Below are 17972 nucleotides of genomic sequence, written 5' to 3'. Positions count from 1 at the left end.
ATAAGGAGTTGAACATTTTCAGACCTTTCTCTTTTTTTCTGCAGTGTATACAAGGTGTAGGTGTTGTCCTACACCTGTATGCATTTTGCTTGGATGTGCGCACCATAGACTGTCAATATGCACACACTAGTTTTCTCTTTTTGATGACTGCAACTTCCCCATTGTTTGGAAGCTCTAAGTGAACATGCATGAACACCTCTGATTCTACTCTGCTTTCCCATCGTGTGGGTTGTTTTCTGGAGATCTTTAACTTCTTGTTTCATGAACTTGTGATAACAACGCTGATTTTTCCCTCTTCTCCAACAAAATCCCAACTTCCTGTTTTAACAAAAAGCATATCTGTCACTCATATTGATAATCCAATGGTTAGGTTTTCTCTGCCTCTGATGAGCTGATACATTAGTCCCCTATAGTTAGAAGAGGAGCAGCCTCTTCATATGTACAGTTATTCACAACAACTGACCATTGTCGCTCAAGTTAACAGAGCTAGCAGGCTGAAATTGGTAGCAATTGCTGAGCTTGTTAGGAAACTGGAGGCATCTGATTGGCCGAAAGGTGAGGGAGCAGTGTCTGGGGACTAAAGTGACATTTGGAAATCAAATGAAAAATTGAAAGAGGACATATTATCCCCCTTCTCCACCTTTTCAAACAGTCTCCTGTGGTCTAAATGAAACATCTGTGCTGTGCTTTGTTCAAAATATAACATGAATCAAGCACCAGAGGAGGTTTGTGACCCTGTATAAACCAGCTCTCTCAGAATGCTCCGTTTTGGTGTGTGTGTCTCTTTAAATGCAATTAAGCCTCCTAAAGGTTTTTTTTCCAAATAAAAAATAATATATAAAATGTAATTTAAAAAAACTTTTGTGATAGGAAAACAAGAGTAAATAATTTTATAATTAACAAAATTCTGATTTTTAGCTTTTATTGTATTTCCACAAAATGTGAAGAATATTATTCCATCTTTATTTAATAGAGATAACTTCTGTTCTTCGCCACATAAAGGGCAATGTACAGATAGCTGGGCTGATATAAAAATGTTTTTAAACACTTTTAGTTACTATTGTTAATTCCCTTTGCACATGGCAGTGGCTGAAAATAGGTGAGAGCTGTCTTTATCCCTTAAAGTGCGATTCATTCAGAGTGCGTAACCTCAACAGTCATTTCTTCATACTGGAGAAGTGAGCAAGTTGCAAAAGAGAAATATCAATGCAAAGTTCACAAAAGGCACTTCTGTTGAGTTGATGTCTGCAGACGATTAGTAAAAATGATGTTCACAAATGAAGAAGTGAGAAAAGTGATGCTAAAGTCATCCTTTATTAAATGTTTGAAAAGAAGTCAACTACAGTGGTTTGACAGCAGCAGACAGATGAACAACTCACTGACAGCAGCCGGACTACTGTCCTCTAGAAGACCAAATATATATTTTTTACATACACATAATGTAAAACAGTAAGATGCATTAAATTAATGGTGAAAATGTTTTTTTAAACAACATTCACTTCAACTAGGTAGTTCTTTTCGTTCAATTTTCTACCCGACAGTGTTGTGATGCAGCACATCCAGGTTTGAGAGGTGTACGTCGATCTGCGCCCGATCTTTCTGCAGACTTGTTTAGAGAAAACATTTTGGTAGAGATAAATAGAGTTCTCTTAAAAAGGCAGCGAAACCCTCCACACAGCCAGCAAAGATAAATATTGACAATGCAAATGTACACCTTGAATACATCTGAAACCGAAAGACCTGATAAGAGGAATGTGTTGAAAAATCGAGAAGAGACGTTACAAATTTAAACACACTCACACACATACCAGATTAAACAATACATTTCCATTATAAGCTGGACCAGAGTTCAGAGAGGTTTATCTTTTTTCAAACCCTGGTTATGTGCCAATTTGATTCTCTTTGACAAAACTCGGTCTGTATGCTCTTTGTATTCTGGGGTTGAATGAAAAGTGTTTGAAGTTAGGGATTTGGACGAAGGGTTTTTAAGCCACCATCAGGCGCTTCTGCAGAAGGACATCGATCCTTGCCCACCTTAGAATATCAGGTTAAGGGCGAGGACGTCACAAACAGCCCCAAACACACTTGCGTGTGTTGGTGCTCCTCTGAGAAGACGACTGGCGGTGCCCAGAAGGATGTCAGCAGAGTAACCCCGCTGTTCAGCAGGCAGCTCTCATATTTAAAAACTTCCTCAGCCAGGACTAGAGGCTCGCACGTCCTCATCCTCTCAGCTTGGCTGCTAGCCTAAATAAGTGCTTTCAGCGATTCAGACACTGGGTTTGGTGTTAGGTTTTTGTCCTGAGAAAACGACTGCCGCGTACACTGAGAAGCTGAGGGTGAGGCTGAGCCTAAAGGTTGGCTGAGAAGGGATGGTAGATGAGTCTAATATGAGAGCCGCCCGCTAAACGAGCAGGGTTTAACCTCAGCAGCCGGCCTTGGTGATGTCTCCACCCGAGCTCTTGGTCACGTCCAAAGTGGTAAAGATCTGCAAGGATAAAAGAGAAACCCAGGTCAGGCAGTGCACCTTTATCAAGGGGCTTTCCACAACAACACACATATTTTTAATGTTTTTGATGGGACAGAAAAAAAACTAAGTGTACGTTTTGTGTCTAAAACTTGAGTTCCATGAAATGGGCCTAACATGGTTAAATGAAGTGTCCTGCAGTCTGGGCCAAACTTTTGTAGAAAATGGAAATGTAAGCAATGGAAAACATCAAACAAGAGACCAATGAGCTGCTAGATGTACTGCAATTATCACCCAACTTCATTTACATATTGAATGTCATGTTGAGATCTTTCATTATGCTAATTCATTCAAAGCCTGCTCCACAGCAGACAGAAAACATTTACTAATAATCATTAAGCATTGAAAACAATCTTGGATAACACACAGATTGTGAATACTTCAAGCCCAATCCAGTTGCTGCCCTCTTACGAATTATGTCAACGTCCATATTTGGCACAGTCACCATTCACACAGAAAAACCAGCCGAGGGAGAGAGCAGGAGAATATATTTCAGCAGAAAGGTTTCAGACCTTGGAGAAAGCCAAGGGAAGTGAAGGAAATCTTAACATTTGATCTCCACTGTTTTGTCCTGGTCTACATTAGATGACATTTCAGCTTGAAATAAAATCAATGTATTGACATATAAACTGTGAGCGCAGTTTTAACCAGATACCCGATTTGTACCATATTCAGGATATGATGTTGACACAACATGAGAAACCTGCTTATTCATTCCATTGTCTCTACATTATCAAGACTGCATCCATATCAGGGCTGGGAATCTTTGGGTGTCTCACAATTTGATTTTGATTCTTGGGGGGGGTCACGATTCGATTCAGAATCTATCATTGATTCAAAACCATTCTGGATTCATGATTCATGATTAAAATCTCAGAAGGTAAGAATCTCCTAGTCTTGAGTACCGGTAATGAATGTGGATGAGTCAGTGCAGTGTTGAATATGTGTGGGGAGTGAGTTCCAGAGGCAGTTATTGGTGAAGGCTCTTTCCCCCCCAGGTTTGGTGCTTGGTTCTTTGTGGGGGAAACAAGAGGTTGGAAGAACGGAGGCAACGAGAAGGCGTGTGACGGTGGAGGAGATCAGTGAGGGTGGAGGGGGCCTGGTGGTTGACGGCTATACCCATACATTCTGAGTGTGTGGGGGCCATTATTCCTTGATTTCTCATTACCTCTGTCTTTGTGCTCTGCACCAATATAATGTTCAGACCATGAAGGTCGTGTACATGCTAAGGTTAACCAGGTTTCTAAAAAAAAAAGGTGCTCATGTGTTTAACCAGGATACTCGAAACACCTTGAATAGCCAGGACTCTGATGTGCATGTCAACACACTCAGTGAAGCATGATGACCAGAAAATCAACAAATAAATACATCCTGCAAACTGTTAGGAAAACAGTGTGGGAAAGATTTTATCAGTCTGCACCGGTCTGAGACTGGCTGATGAGTTAGCAAAAGTACTAAGCCGTGGTAAATTAAGACGCTAGATTCATTAAATAATGAAAGGTAAGACACTGAATGAGTTCCTCTCTTTCCGGCGATGGTAAGAAGATGTCCTACCTCAGCACAGGTTGGGTGGATGCCGATGGTGCCGTCCAGCTGCTCTTTAGTGGCGCCGCATTTCATGGCGACACCATAGCCCTGCGTCACCTCCCCAGCATTCGGACCCAGGTAGTGGAACCCGATGACGCGGTCCTACAGGGTGACACGGTTACAGTTAACGCAATCATTTATGTGACAGAGGGAAAGAGAAGTGACACAAGCTGTGCCAAACGGAGGGAGCGCCTCACGTTGTCCAGTTTGTTGCAGATGAGCTTCGAGTAGCATCTGTTGTTGTCCCTGCCGGGCACAGTGAACTCCAGAGGCCAGAAGAGACTGTGGAACACCTGATTGAAGAGAGAATCAACGATTAGCGTCTATGTCACGGGGTAAACAAGCCAGCATCAGTACATCTTGTCCAATTGATAGTAAAGTCAAACAGGTTTGTTTTTCACTACACACCCTTTAAAAAAAAAAATGAGCGTGCATGCATTTGTTAATAAACCTTTAATCTGAAATATTAAAGTTACATTTCTCAGTTCAACTAAATGAGGAACTAAGCATGGGCATATTGAGGAGCTCATATTATTGAATCATTTTGTAACACCTCAAATATATCAGGCCTCAAAGTTTGATGTTTAACGTGACGGATCTTTGTAACATAACAATGAGTAAGGTCTTTTACCTGCTTCTTGTAAAGTGTCTCGAGATAACACTTGTTATGAGTTGACTGTTGTTATTGATTGATTGATGTTGTCTTTTTATAGCTGCAGCATGGGTGAAGAGCCCGAGACAAGTTTCTCACCTTAACTAACTTTAAACCTGAATCCTGTGTGACTCCTTTACGAACAGAATCTATAAACTGCTTCTTATAAAAGAATAAATACCAGTATGTGTCGTTTGGCAAAGTCTACTCATGTATTACAGGTCTTCAGTGATTACTAAGTACAGCTCCTGTCACAGCATGCAACATGTTTCACTGTCAGATAGACCACAGATGTCAGTAATTATTCAAATGCCTGTGTGATGGGTGTGTGTGTTTGTTACCTCGATGTTTTCCTGTCCATAGAGCTCAGTGGCTTTCTCCTCTGACAGACCGCAGGCGCCGTACTCCAGCGGGGTGAAGACCGTAGTGGGAACGTTGATGTAGTCACACTGTAGAATAGATACAATAGATATTTATTAGTTTTACAGAGAGCCTCTTGTCCTCTAAACGAAAAACCTCCCCGGGTTTTGCATATTTTGTGGATGAATTAAGATAGCTGTGTTTGATTGCTGGAGGGATTTACATCGACTCTTGCAAATATTTTTATCTATATAATATCTTTATTGCAGAGACAATCCCTGCTGTAGTGAAATTAACAAACCATTATGACTCTTCTTATGCTAATTGCCATGAAAAAAAAAGGATCTCAATATGGACTTGTTTGCCGGGCATTAATAAAAAAAGAAAATTCTAATGAAGGAACAAAGAGTAAAATCTTTAAAAAGGGGAACACTACAACATTTTGTACATCTTAATCACACCATGATGTTTTTGCGACTCATACAGCAGTGATGAACTGCATGACGATGCATTTATTTATTTCACATATATTATTTCTGTATACCAACATTAACATGATCAACATTATTGAGCGTTCAAGAAAAGGGGATTTAGTTTACACGTTCAAGTCACCACTGTACCTAATCCAAAACTATAGTAAAAGCAGCCATCGGGGTTCTACAAGTTTTCCTACTTTGTACAGCTCTGCGTGTCTCTTCATAGAGTTGTACCTTGAGTTTTGCCCCAGCGTAGAGGCGCCGTGCGAGCAGCTTGCCGGCCTGGATGGCTACAGGTGTCAGCTCCCACTTGCCTTCCAGGATGTCTCCGATGGCGTAGATGTTAGGCACGTTAGTCTGCTCTTCATCGTTCACTGGGATTTTTCCATTCCTAGAATGATACAGCAGCGGAGAACAAGCACAAACAATACCCCATTTAAACTTTATGACAAGGCGGAAATCATTCAAACAGTCACAAAAAGGAGACATGCTGATTTTACAATTTTAACTCTGTGTTTATTTTTTTATTCCAATTTATCTAAATATCTGAAACATCAGCATCGTCCGGCTAACAGAGGGCAGGAATGAGTCAGATTATATTCTGTACTGTACTGAAGCTGACCTAGCAGACCCCGAACCCGGTGTCCTTCTGTGTTGGCCTCATATGAATACTACTCAGATCATATGACAGGGCACATGACTCACTGAGCACTCCTTTAAAGCCTCATGTCTTAATCCCTGTTGTATTCAAAGGCTGAACCATTCATTCATAAAATACTTGACTCACTACACAACTCAGAAAATGGTTACATTTCTCATTTCTCTTCTGTTACTTGAAATAATTAATCAGTTTTTAAAATAAAAAAACAGCTGATATGGTTTATAACTTAAAGTCTATTTTTCTCAGAGGGAAATGTATTGATGACAGGCATCAACCCTGAAATGACTCTGACCTAGCAAGAGTAGACGAATAATCATAATGATAGCAGAAAGAGAAATTTTAACTTATGGAAAATGGATCTCCCCCCCATTAAAAGCTACTTTCAGCACAGTACAGGGGGGCTCTTTTTCGTCTTGCTAATACGATTTCCCTCCACTCTCCCTGCTAAATCTCCCATCGCAAACTCAAACAACCCCTGCAGAGAGCCATGGGACAACAATACTGCTGAATCACTGTGACTGTGCCGTGAGTCTTAAAGGTACAGTGCACTGCTGCAAAGTGCTGAAATTGACACCGGTAAACAAGAGAACACAACACAATGAGATAATAACATACTTAGGGTTGACTTTAACGCCCGTCTTGTCGAGGCCAATCTTGTCTGTGCACGCGTCCCGGCCAACGGCTATCAACACCTAAGGAAAAAAGAAACGTCTTGTTTAGTTTAAAGGAAGTGCTCGGCTAATTCCTGCAGGAATGTTGCAAGTGCTTTAAGGAAAGAATAGGGGGGGAAAAGAGGTAATGCAACATGTTAATATTTGTGTTTACTCAGAGATCCTTTGTAACAGTTTCAACTCAGCTTGACAGCCAAAGTTCAAAACTAAATATATTAGAGCTGGATTGACATCAGAATTTGAAACCTGCCGATCACACACAAACATTTCATCTACTTTCAACCTGCTAAAAGATCCTGAACCAATCAAGTTGAGATCTAGATCAGTTATGACTTGTTTCTTTATCACTTTAATTTCATAACAGGGATCCCAGGTCTAGTTTAGTCTTGTTTGTGGTTCATAGTGTGGTTCAATGACGTTGTCAGCAACCAACAGGAGCGGTTTCACCCGCACCAAACAGGAAGCTGCAAACTAGTTAACATTGCGGGGGTTACTTAAACCTCTCCCCACTCCTTTGTGCTTACGTGGAGGGTCCTGCAGAGTGGGAGCTTTGTCTGCACTGATGAACAGGTGCTAATTACATAAAAGTTCACGTTTTTTACATTATATTCTTAGACACAAAATATGTAGTTTTTCTTTTTCAAATTGTGGAATTAATTTTTTGAGTCTGCCAAGTGGTAGTTCATGTAGACAACTACGTATGCATGATGGGAAATGCTGTCAAAAGATGTAGTTGTAATCTTGCTGTTAGTGACCCTGCAAGATCCCCAGTCTTTAGTGTGTGAGTAAAAACTCGCTGAGTTGCTGTCTTTGGATGTGAGAGTGTCAGATGTTCGTCTTTAAAATGTCTTGTTAAAGTTTTCTTAAAGTCTTCAAGTGTACCGAAGGCCAACGAATGACTGAACAACTAATCCCAGGTTCAAGGCAGTTAGCCGGTGTTAACTGGAGCAACTTGTTAAAGTAACTTTATACTACACAGAGGCATAGAAACTAAAAATCTACCAAACCAACTAGGTGGGGTTGTGATCATCTACTTTAGCTCCTTTACAGTCCAAAGATACAGAGACACTTTCTCTGTGTACTCTGGTCAATAGGGACTAGCCAACACTGCCTATTCATCTTTACAGTGAAGACATTTAAGCTCACAAATCGGCCTAGCTAGCTAAAAGAATGGGTAGGTAGCGTTAGCAATCTTTTTAAGCTCAGGCTTAAATTCTAAGAGGTTTATTCACAACCAAAGCCTGTAGTTGGTGCATTGAGATTTTGTTGTTATTGCTGGTCAGGCTAACACGAGCTAACTGGCTACAATTTGTAGCAGCGGTTGAGTTAGCTGGAGGGAAGAGAGAGAGGCAGGGGCAAAAGGTGAGAGTCATGACAAGCACTGTCCTGAAAAAGAAGAAGTAAACATAAAGATAAGACTCGGCACTTTGTGCGGCAGTGTCTCAGTCTGCAGGGACCAGAGGGTTGACTGTTCACGGTCCGGCACAGACATAGCATGGAAATTGGATCAGTTTCTGGTGAGGTACCAGTTCACTTCCTGAGTTCAGCCAAGGTGCCGTTAAGCAATGGATTGAACCCCCAACTGCTCTGGGCGCCCATCCTTGTGCAGCCCCCACACTCTGACTTCTCTCCATTAATGCCCGTCTATGGGTCCTGTTTGTGCATGTGTGTATTACGGGCCTGTGTGTATGTGTGTGTGTGTGTGTGTGTGTGTGTGTGTGTGTGTGTGTGTGTGTGTGTGTGTGTGTGTGTGTGTGTGTGGCATATCCGTCAATAACAGAGAAAGTTCAATATCCTCTTGAGGCATAATTATTAACAATAAAAAACCTATAATAATAATAATAATAATTCACATTCAACACTTTTAAACTCCAAAAAATCCCAAAATAACAAACCCCGTTTTCAACAACTTTAACATCAGTGACAGACGAGAGAGTTAAAGGAAGGATGAAGTGACGACTCATCACATACAGTGTTGTACTCTCCCTCGATGATCTCGTCCGTTTCTGTTGACTTGGCTGTCACCTTCAGCCTCCCAGGAGTGCCTGCTTCCAGCTCCTCTACCTGACACACACAGACGTGGGAAGAAAAATGAATGGTGCTTCTGTCTAAGAGGCAAGAGCTAAGAGGTCAAACTTATGCTACAAGAGGACATAAATAAGCCTGGTGCTGTAAAGTTATATAGCGCCCAGAGTCTACTGATAACCATTAGTCTCTGTCGGGGAACAAGTTCCAGGATATCATTGACAACTGACTTTAGTTGCCATCAGTGGCGACCACTTAAGACAGACTTGCTCAGACTTAATTTGGGCAGGGAACCTGATGTATTGAAAAGGATATGCTCTAACTTTAATAAGTTATAATTGATTCAAATGCAGCAAGCCGAACTGAAATTATTCAACAGGCTTTAATGCCATGACATTTTTTTGTAGAGGCGTCACAGCCTATCAAACGCTCACCTTTACAGGCACAAATTTTCGGAGGAACTTCACGCCGTGCTCCTCCATGTGCTCCCCGGCACGGTTGGCCATGTCCTGGTCAAAGCCCCTCAGCAGGATCGACCGCACCATGACGGTGACATCGAGACCGAGGCCGGCCAGGAAGCCGCCGCACTCCAGAGCCACGTATGAAGCCCCGATCACCAGGGTCTTTCCCGGGCAGTAAGACAATGAGAAGAGGTCGTCGCTGGTGGACAACAACAGACGGAGAAACAGGGTGAGTGTTTAACAAGAGGCTGTGATCTTTCAGACTCAACTTTCAGAGTCAATGTAAGAGATTGCGCTCCAGCTTTAAAAAGGAGACTGTTTTTTGATGCAATTCTCAAGTACAACACGACATCATCGGATGTTAGGCTTTGTGGTACGCAGCATGAAACCATTAGTAGGTTGCTAAAGCAGCAGGATTACCACCAGAGACACCTGTGGATAATGTAGCTTAGCATTTAGACAGCTGTTTGATTGATGAACGAGGGTGAGCCACCTGCACAGGATAAAAAGCCTCAGGATCATAAAAGGTGTGCTGGTGTTTTTAGATGTGACACACAATGGCATTTTATACTTCTTCAAACATCTGCTCAACCAAACCCTCTGGTCTAAATGTAGCACTGGGTGGGGCTTCCTGCTCGGTCTGATAAGAGACTTGTAATGTCACAGACACCACGGAAAAGGCGTTGTGCGTTCACCTGGTGATGCAGTACTCCTTGTCTCCAGGGATGCCAAGGTAGCGCGGCCTCTCTCCTGTAGCCAAGATAAACTTAGCTGCTGTGTAAAATGTCTCCTTCCCTCGTTTGTTTGTCGCCTGTCAGAACATAACGGAAGCTCTGAGACATTTTTCAAACAGGTTCCACAATATGAACTTTCCACTGACTCTTAAATAAGTAGGACATCCAACATCAACAACAATACTGAAATGAAGCCAAAAAAGGCCAGCCTATTTGTTTTACAAGAAAAAACCACAACAGGCTCGACAACAATTCAAAGCAGGCAGCGTATCAACATTAGGGTGAAGTTTCAGAGAGGCAAACTGTGAGAACTTTGGAGGAGGGAAGACCTCATCCACATCACTTTATAATGTTGCACATTGTAATTACGGAAAATACTAATTAATCAAGTCTTTTTTTAACTGAAACCAAACCAGAAATCCCAGTAAAACATCCGTACAGGCACAATGTAGGATCTGACTCAACGTAGTCCTGGCTTACCTTGACTTTGTGTGGTTCAACAAACTCTGCGTAAGCATTGATATAGTTGACATTCTTGTCTCTCAGGGCCACCCTGTAGCCCCAGTTCAATGAGCCGATGTAGTTGTTCACAGCCGTCTTCATCGTCTCCCAGTTATGTTTCACTGCGTGCAGACAGACAGTCGCCATCAATGAAGGGACGCTTAACAACTACTGATGAGGCTTGCCTCTGATTTACCGTGGCAAGCTGGAGAGATGTCCCCCCTTCGCGACCTCCTGGGTCGGTGCTCTGAGCGCTCACCTGTTTCCTCAAACTCCCAGCCGAACTTGCGTGCGTCCTGCATGGCCGTGCCCAGCAGGGCTGTCTGGTGCATCAGCTTCTTGGGAATGCAGCCCACATTGACACAAGTTCCACCAAGACCTAAATCAGCATAATGGAAAAACACAAGCAAAAGTTTATTTAGAAAAGAGAATAGATTAGAATAAAAACTGCGTCACATGTATCAGTTAAGTATGCACAAGTGGAAATATCTTACCCCAGGTGGTTCCCTTTGGTGTGGGCACAACATAGTCCAGTACCATGACCTTCTTCCCCAATAAAGCAGCTTCCTGTAATGTTCAAGAATGTTTTTCTTACACACTGCAGAAACGTACAGTTAATGGCTCAAATAAGATGAGATGATTACAACACGAGCACGTTTGCTTTAGTTTCACTCTGATCGTGTGAAAAGATTTCACAACAGGACAACAGCCACTACCATAAAGCTTCAACAGGTTGGATATGTTTCACATTGTTTTCACCTTTGAGCAGGAGAGGCCTCCCGATCCTCCTCCGATGACAATCAGGTCGTAGTCATAAGCATCATTTTCTTGACTCAGCAGCTGCTGCAGGCTGCCGTCTTTATGAGCCTGGAAAAAAAAAAAAAAACACAATGTTTTATCATTAGTAGGTCCATCATGACCTACTGAAGTAATGATGAGGCAGCAGACTCCTTGGAGTAACATGACATGAATGCTGGGAAATAGTGTTGCACTGTATACTGAAATGTCGGCAATTTTTATTGAAAACGGATCAGCACTAGATTAGAATGATGCTCTGTACTTTTTTAGGTCAAATGTGGCGCCGCTGTGGGGGATTGCTTAAGGTGAAGCCATTACCACAGTTTCTGCTTTTGTCTTTGTACTCCGAACTGTGACTTCAATTTCAGCACTGCTCAGGATTAGAGCAGATCTACGACCTCTACAGATATACAGGTAGGTACAGCGGCGTCCACTGATATACACTTATGGGAAACTTTTTTTTTTAAACACCATTTCATATTCTGACAAGAAGAACCTGGCTTAAAGGCAGAGCTGGAAATCAAGCAAGACTTGAGAATCAACATCTCCTCAGAGCTCACACATGCACGAGCGCCACCTGATCACACCTGCTCTGTAAGAGCGGAGAGAGAGAGGACCTCAGCTGAAGCCGCTGTGCATTAGAAACTAGAACAGCAACGACCCACTGTTTTAAATCTCTTGTCATGTCGACCAGTTCCCTCCCCTTCTAAGAACATGTGTAGCTCTCTCTCAACCTCATTTCTTAAAAGACATTAAAAACACAAAATGAACCCTTATAGGGTTTGTGTCTCAAGGAGGGTTCTCTCTCTCCGTGCAATCAGTCCACTTACAGTGCACTCACACTAGGCCCAGTTGCCCCGTACCACGCCTAAGCAAGATTTTTACAGTTTATTTTACAGTATTTTACAGTTTATCTAAACTACCTGCTGCTGTTTGATTAACAATTGATAAAGATCCGGTGTAATGCTTCACTGCTTAAGCAGCCACGAACCAAGCTATAAACCAGACTACACTACAGACAAATGAAGAGTACACTCCATTTAGTGGACCATCTTCCTGCAACAGGAAATCTCAGAGGGCTTTATCTTATCATCCTTGTCTCATGGTTCTGGTATTTACCCTCAAATAACATTCATGGCTCACTGGATATAACCTGTTGGCACACCTACATGTTTTCTGGTGAACCCATTATCTTTCCTGTCTGTTGCAATGATGGTTGATTGTGTAGTTTCCTTCTGTGACTTGCAGAGCAGGACAGATTGTGTACCAAGCTTTAAGGTGTGGGTCGGGCTTCAAATGTCACCAGAGTTGTACAGGCATGTCTATACACAGTGTCTGTTTCTGGTGTCACGAACTGAAGGCAGACACAACAGTATGAACCAAATGCCTTCAGCACAGTCAGTCGGACACGTGTTGTTCCTTACCTTCATTGTGTTGTCACAGCCGCCAAGGTGCTTCTTGTTGATGAAGACATTAGGAACAGTTTTCTGTCCAGTCATCTCGAGCAGCAATTCCTGGTAGTTGGGTCCATCATCTGGTCAAAGGATTAATGTTGTTCAAGTGAAACATATTCATGATTACGGAATACCAGCAGTTAAGACATATTCTGATAGCATTAATGTCTTTCCAGATATCACTTCATGACACAAAAACAAAAAAAATCCAGGTAATACACACTGAATGGGGATGAATTTTCAATCGCATCAGGTCGTGTGTAGTGTGTGACAGTGGCAGCTTCACGCTCGGTTATGACGGTGTGTGTGTCAGTATTTTATACTGGTATATTGGTCACACTGGTGTGTAAGACACAGCGCACTTTTTCGATGAAAATATAGGTATTAAATGTGTTTTATACACCCGATTTTACGGTAACACTCAGCAGCTGATACAAGTTATTTTAAACCTGTTGGTCATATCATACACTCCACAAATATTAATGTTTCTCTTTCTGCCTTAGATAAAAGCTATGACCTAGAACTCATTACATTATTAATGTTTTTATTTTGCCTGCTGACAGGTTTGAATGCTAATTATTTTCAGCTGATATTCTCAAAAATATGGGAACCGTGGATCCGGCTGAAGTTGATGGCCAGGAAATAAACATGTAAATATGCCAGATTGTAGACAAAGGCTAGTTTGCATCTGTAGTAGAATAAATAAGTTATGCAAGTGCAACAGTCAGATACGTTAGTCAGATAGCTGAAGTTTTGTGGGCAGTATGACCGGTCATATTTCCAATGGTGGTTAAGTTTGTGACTCATTTATTGTGTCATCATGAATCGTCTGTATTAGATTCAACAGGCAGCAGAGACTCTCGGGGATATTACTCGGTAAAACAAAGCAGAGGCGTCGAGGTTTACTGAGATATGGCACGAGGCCAAGTCGTCTGCAGGGAGTGACTCAGCAGGTTTGCTGCTGCTGCTGCAAAAGGAGGACAACAGCAGAGTCTGGGGTGACATAATTATTTCCCCTCTATATCATAGAGGACATGTGTTGGAAGAAAACTGGGGATTTATACGACTTTAATGTTGGTATACTCTTACATACAGGGATGCTGTTTTGAATGATGTGTTTAATTAGTTAATTATCAGTATCCTAGGAAACATATTCTTTATTATTATTATAAAAGGGTTTTTCTTTATTGCCATTCATTATCTGTTAATTCAACACCTTTGCAGCATTGATGATCGATATAGTTGTCAAATAAATCAACATTTATTACAGCGTACAACTCTATGACAACAGTCAGTTATCAAAAAGGTAAATCATTAAACTGATTGGCTAAAGTGTTACTAATGTAACAGGCTGTTTTATTGTCGTTATCGGTACATCATTTGTAAAACACAAGCCAAAAGAAAAGATTCAAACAACTTTCAGCCCTGCATGGAGCCTACATCAACAAGTATGACATTGCACTTTTATACATGTAAAAAGTACAACACTTATCATTACTTTGAGCTTTATAAACTAAATGTTGTTGGATATTACTAAATGATAAATACAGCATCCTTCTTCCTCTGCAAAATGAGACAAAAACAATGAATCCATCTTACCTATGAGATCCAACTCCACCACATTGTAATCGACTTGGAGCTCTTTGAATAAGTCCTTCACCTACACACACAGATGTGAAACAATTGAAACAGTATTAAAATGTATTCAACATATTAAAACACTGACATAACACCAAAACCATCGCATTGTAGAGAAGATAAGCTGCTCTTTATTTCTAACTAGATACCATAACTCTGTACAACAGCTCACCTCATGCGATCAGAGAACTGTCATCATGATAACATCTGTCTCACCTTACTGTAATCTGTTCTGCACAGGTTAAATTTACAAATTATCCCTGCACTCATGTTCACTTCATTTGTTTGTCTACTCGCCGTTATATTGTTTAGTTTCTGCTGATAATATGTCTACACTCATGCACTTTAACTTATGTCAATACTGTCCATTTACAACTCTGTTTTTGCACATTTACATTTAATCTTTCCTATTTAATTTACAACCATTTACAACTCTGTTTTTGCACATTTACATTTAATCTTCATATTTAAGAATAGTAATGTTTAGTTAAATCCTGGTTGTATATATTCACATTCTTAGTTTTGATATTTTTAGTGCTTATTTACTTTGTATTTAATATTATATTATGTTTAGATTTGCTAACATTTTGTTTTAGTAATAGTAATTCTATTCTATTCAATTATTTTCTATTCTCCTCATCCGTCAGCTATTTTTATTTTATTTTATATCAACAAATAATTTAATCCAGTGGTTTGCTATTTTAACTTTTTATAGACAATAACTTAATTATAAGAATGTGAACTTCAAAGCATCAATGTGTTTATGAACCACGACGTGTGCCCAGCGCGTCTTGTACGTAAGGTCACGTTGGGTGTTAAGTTAACTATGAACTATAAATTACGTAACTTATCCAACTTTTAAAACCCCCAAAAGGCACATTCTGCTAAGCTTCGCGACCGTATTTATTACAACACTTGTTAAAAATCAGTCCCATCTAAATAATAATTTGCGTAACGAGTTTGTTTAATGCTTATTTTAAGTCTCTCTAGAGAGCACCGGGGTCTGCTTTGACGCTGATAGACCCGCCAGCAATTAGCCCGAGTCCGCCACAGCAATTAGACAGAGTCCGCCAGCATTTAGCCAGAGCCCGTGTTACTTCGCGGGAGATGTAATGGAAGTTTCCGACCTCCGCTAACAAAGTCCTCCGCTTACACAATGTGATTATCTTACCTTCACACAATACGGACAGTAGCTTTTGCTGAAAACCAGGACTTGATTGGAGTCAATGAGCTGCTGTATCCGAGTTTTGAGTTCATTCTTCCCGGTGTCATTTTCGATGGGAGGCATATTGAAGCTATTTCAGTCTGCTTGCACCGACAGACGGCGAAACCGGAGACTGACAACACTGATTAAAAACGTACCAACTCTCTTTTTATAAAGCTGCTTCTAATGTTATATCTGCTGGTGCCGTCGCCAAAGATACCACTATGAAACAAGAGAAATGCGGTAACGACCACGGCCCCCCTCCTCTCTCGTCTGGTGTCGGTCTCCTCTCTACCAACCGCGCCAAACGTCTTTGGCTATTTCTTGTCTCGCTGCGTTGGGGTGCGCTCGATCCGGGTTACCTCACTCGACCTCTGTGCTGTTGCTATCCATTGCGAACAACGTGAACACCGCCCTTCCGGATGTATCATGTGCATCAAAATGAGCGTACCTCCTGAAAATCGTCACAAGGCTGCGGAGAAACCGGAGCGTCTGCGTGAAAAATACCCGGAAAATACTCAATTAAAAACCCCATAGTATTTGTTTAGAGGCATAAAAATGCATATTTAATATAATTAAATATATATTATATTTATATATATTATATATTTTAAAATCATTTTAAAGGGAAACGTCGCTTTATTATTAGTCTGACTGTAAAATATCACATGTAGGCTAGATACTAATTCCAACATTTTTATAAAAATAATAATCACTGAAAGTGGCTCAACACGTCATTTACTGTTTTAAATCAGCCATATCAAGGCAAATTCTGACTTCAGATGGCGAGGGATCATGAAATTAACTAAAAAAAACGATTTAACTCATTTTCCCGAATTTTTCAATGGATCAAGTTAGGCTAAGACCTGGGGTTGTTCATTTATGTTGATAATCAACCAAATGTAAACTCAACATACATTATTGTAGGCCCACTTTTGCATGTAAACTTGTACCATCAGCAGAAAGTCAGTTATCTACCGCCACCTGCAGGTTAAAGTAGTCAATTACATGTAACAGGTGCACAATACCTTTATAACAGATCAAAGCTCAAAACAGATCAAGTGTCTTAGGCGCCCAAGCCACTATGTTGGCAAGGACATTTTATATGTGTTCTGATCATGTAAAGATATGTCTCTTCAGAGCATATTGCACTCCCCTGTATACTGCCCCCTTATGGGGTAAGTTCAAAAAATCAAGTATGCACAGACTTCAGGTTGCTTACAATGATTGTTTTAGGATCTTACTTAAAAAGCCAAAGGTGGAGTAGTGCAAGTGAGCTATTTGTGAATGCAGGAGTTAACACCTTACAAGCTTTATTGAGGAACCTTATGTACAGATTTATCGGTCGCTTGAATGACTCAAAGAATATAATTATCATGCTGCTGTCGAACCCAAGTTATAGTGCAGTACGCTACCAGTCATACCTTTGGAGACATTGGTATAAGTGCCTTTTATAAGAGGCGGGAATGTTTTTATTCTAATGTAAATGTGTGTTGTCTATTTTTTGTGTTGTATGTCTTTTAAAATGGACCTTGAGTCTATAAAAGTTGATGTTGATGATGATGATGATGAATATAACCACCAATCTCACAAATTGTTTTACCTCCTTCAGTCAGGCAAAAGGTACTGGAGCAGCATCAACAGTTTCTTTCCACAGACTGTCAGGATAATTAACAAACTGTGCCCCCCTCCTCTGTCACACTAATCAGTGCTAGTATCAGCACTTTAAATCCACTGCACTTTAGACACGAATTGAATGACTGTGGTGCTAACTGTATGCTGCCTGTGTTATTTCTTGTACTTAGTTTTTCCCACTTGATATTACCTGTGCGATTTTCATTGTAATTTTTTAAATGTACTTTTAGAACTGATTTGATCCCTTAGTAGATGTTTACGTATATTTATGTGTCTATATGTTACATGTTTTTCTTTCTGTCACACTGCTTGGGGCTGGGAGAACAGCATTTTGTCTTGCAGATACATGAGAAAAATAACAAATGAATGGAATCTTGAATAGCCTACAAACGGTAAACCCATTCAATATTCAACTGCTAAACACTTGCCTTTAATGGAGGCAATGAAGCCTGTTTAGTTACTACAGCTTATTCTAATAACATATACAATATTTAATTTAAATTTAACATGAACTGAATTTGCAGATGGAGAACAGACCACCAGTAGCCACTATGTGAAAAAGGGGCTCTGCAGCAATTTAGAGTAGCACAT

At 40.7% G+C, this 17972-nt stretch overlaps 1 protein-coding gene across 2 annotated transcripts; it reads right to left on the bottom strand.

Moving 5' to 3' along the window:
* Nucleotides 1–1295: 1295 nt before the first annotated feature.
* txnrd3 (thioredoxin reductase 3) lies at nt 1296–16064 on the bottom strand. Of its 2 annotated transcripts, none has more exons than XM_061041464.1 (16): nt 15714–16064; nt 14504–14564; nt 12875–12984; nt 11412–11519; nt 11147–11219; nt 10849–11031; nt 10632–10774; nt 10113–10228; nt 9391–9616; nt 8903–8995; nt 6876–6952; nt 5834–5990; nt 5105–5212; nt 4309–4404; nt 4079–4213; nt 1296–2485 (listed from the first exon to the last, which is right to left on the bottom strand). In XM_061041464.1, the coding sequence occupies exons 1-16, from the start codon at nt 15828–15830 to the stop codon at nt 2423–2425; spliced, it is 1866 nt and encodes a 621-aa protein (XP_060897447.1). In that variant the 5' UTR covers nt 15831–16064; the 3' UTR covers nt 1296–2422. The 2 variants fall into 2 exon arrangements, with proteins under 2 accessions (XP_060897447.1, XP_060897448.1); XM_061041465.1 differs by having other exon boundaries at nt 10912–11031; nt 15714–16063.
* Nucleotides 16065–17972: the final 1908 nt, after the last annotated feature.

The sequence above is a fragment of the Labrus mixtus genome, chromosome 7 (genome assembly GCF_963584025.1).
Source record: "Labrus mixtus chromosome 7, fLabMix1.1, whole genome shotgun sequence".
In the NCBI taxonomy this organism is placed as follows: Eukaryota; Metazoa; Chordata; class Actinopteri; order Labriformes; family Labridae; genus Labrus; species Labrus mixtus.
This window is presented reverse-complemented; position numbering and strand designations above follow the sequence as displayed.

What these genes read in the sequence shown, in the direction of transcription:
- txnrd3 (XM_061041464.1), bottom strand. Translation starts at nt 15,830, where the DNA reads ATGCCTCCCATCGAAAATGACACCGGGAAGAATGAACTCAAAACTCGG. An exon ending in GCTGTGACAACACAATGAAG is followed by an intron (nt 11,520 to 12,874) that starts GTAAGGAACAAC and finishes TTTTTTTTCCAG; the next exon opens with GCTCATAAAGACGGCAGCCT. An exon ending in GAAAATTTGTGCCTGTAAAG is followed by an intron (nt 8,996 to 9,390) that starts GTGAGCGTTTGA and finishes TGTGTGTGTCAG; the next exon opens with GTAGAGGAGCTGGAAGCAGG.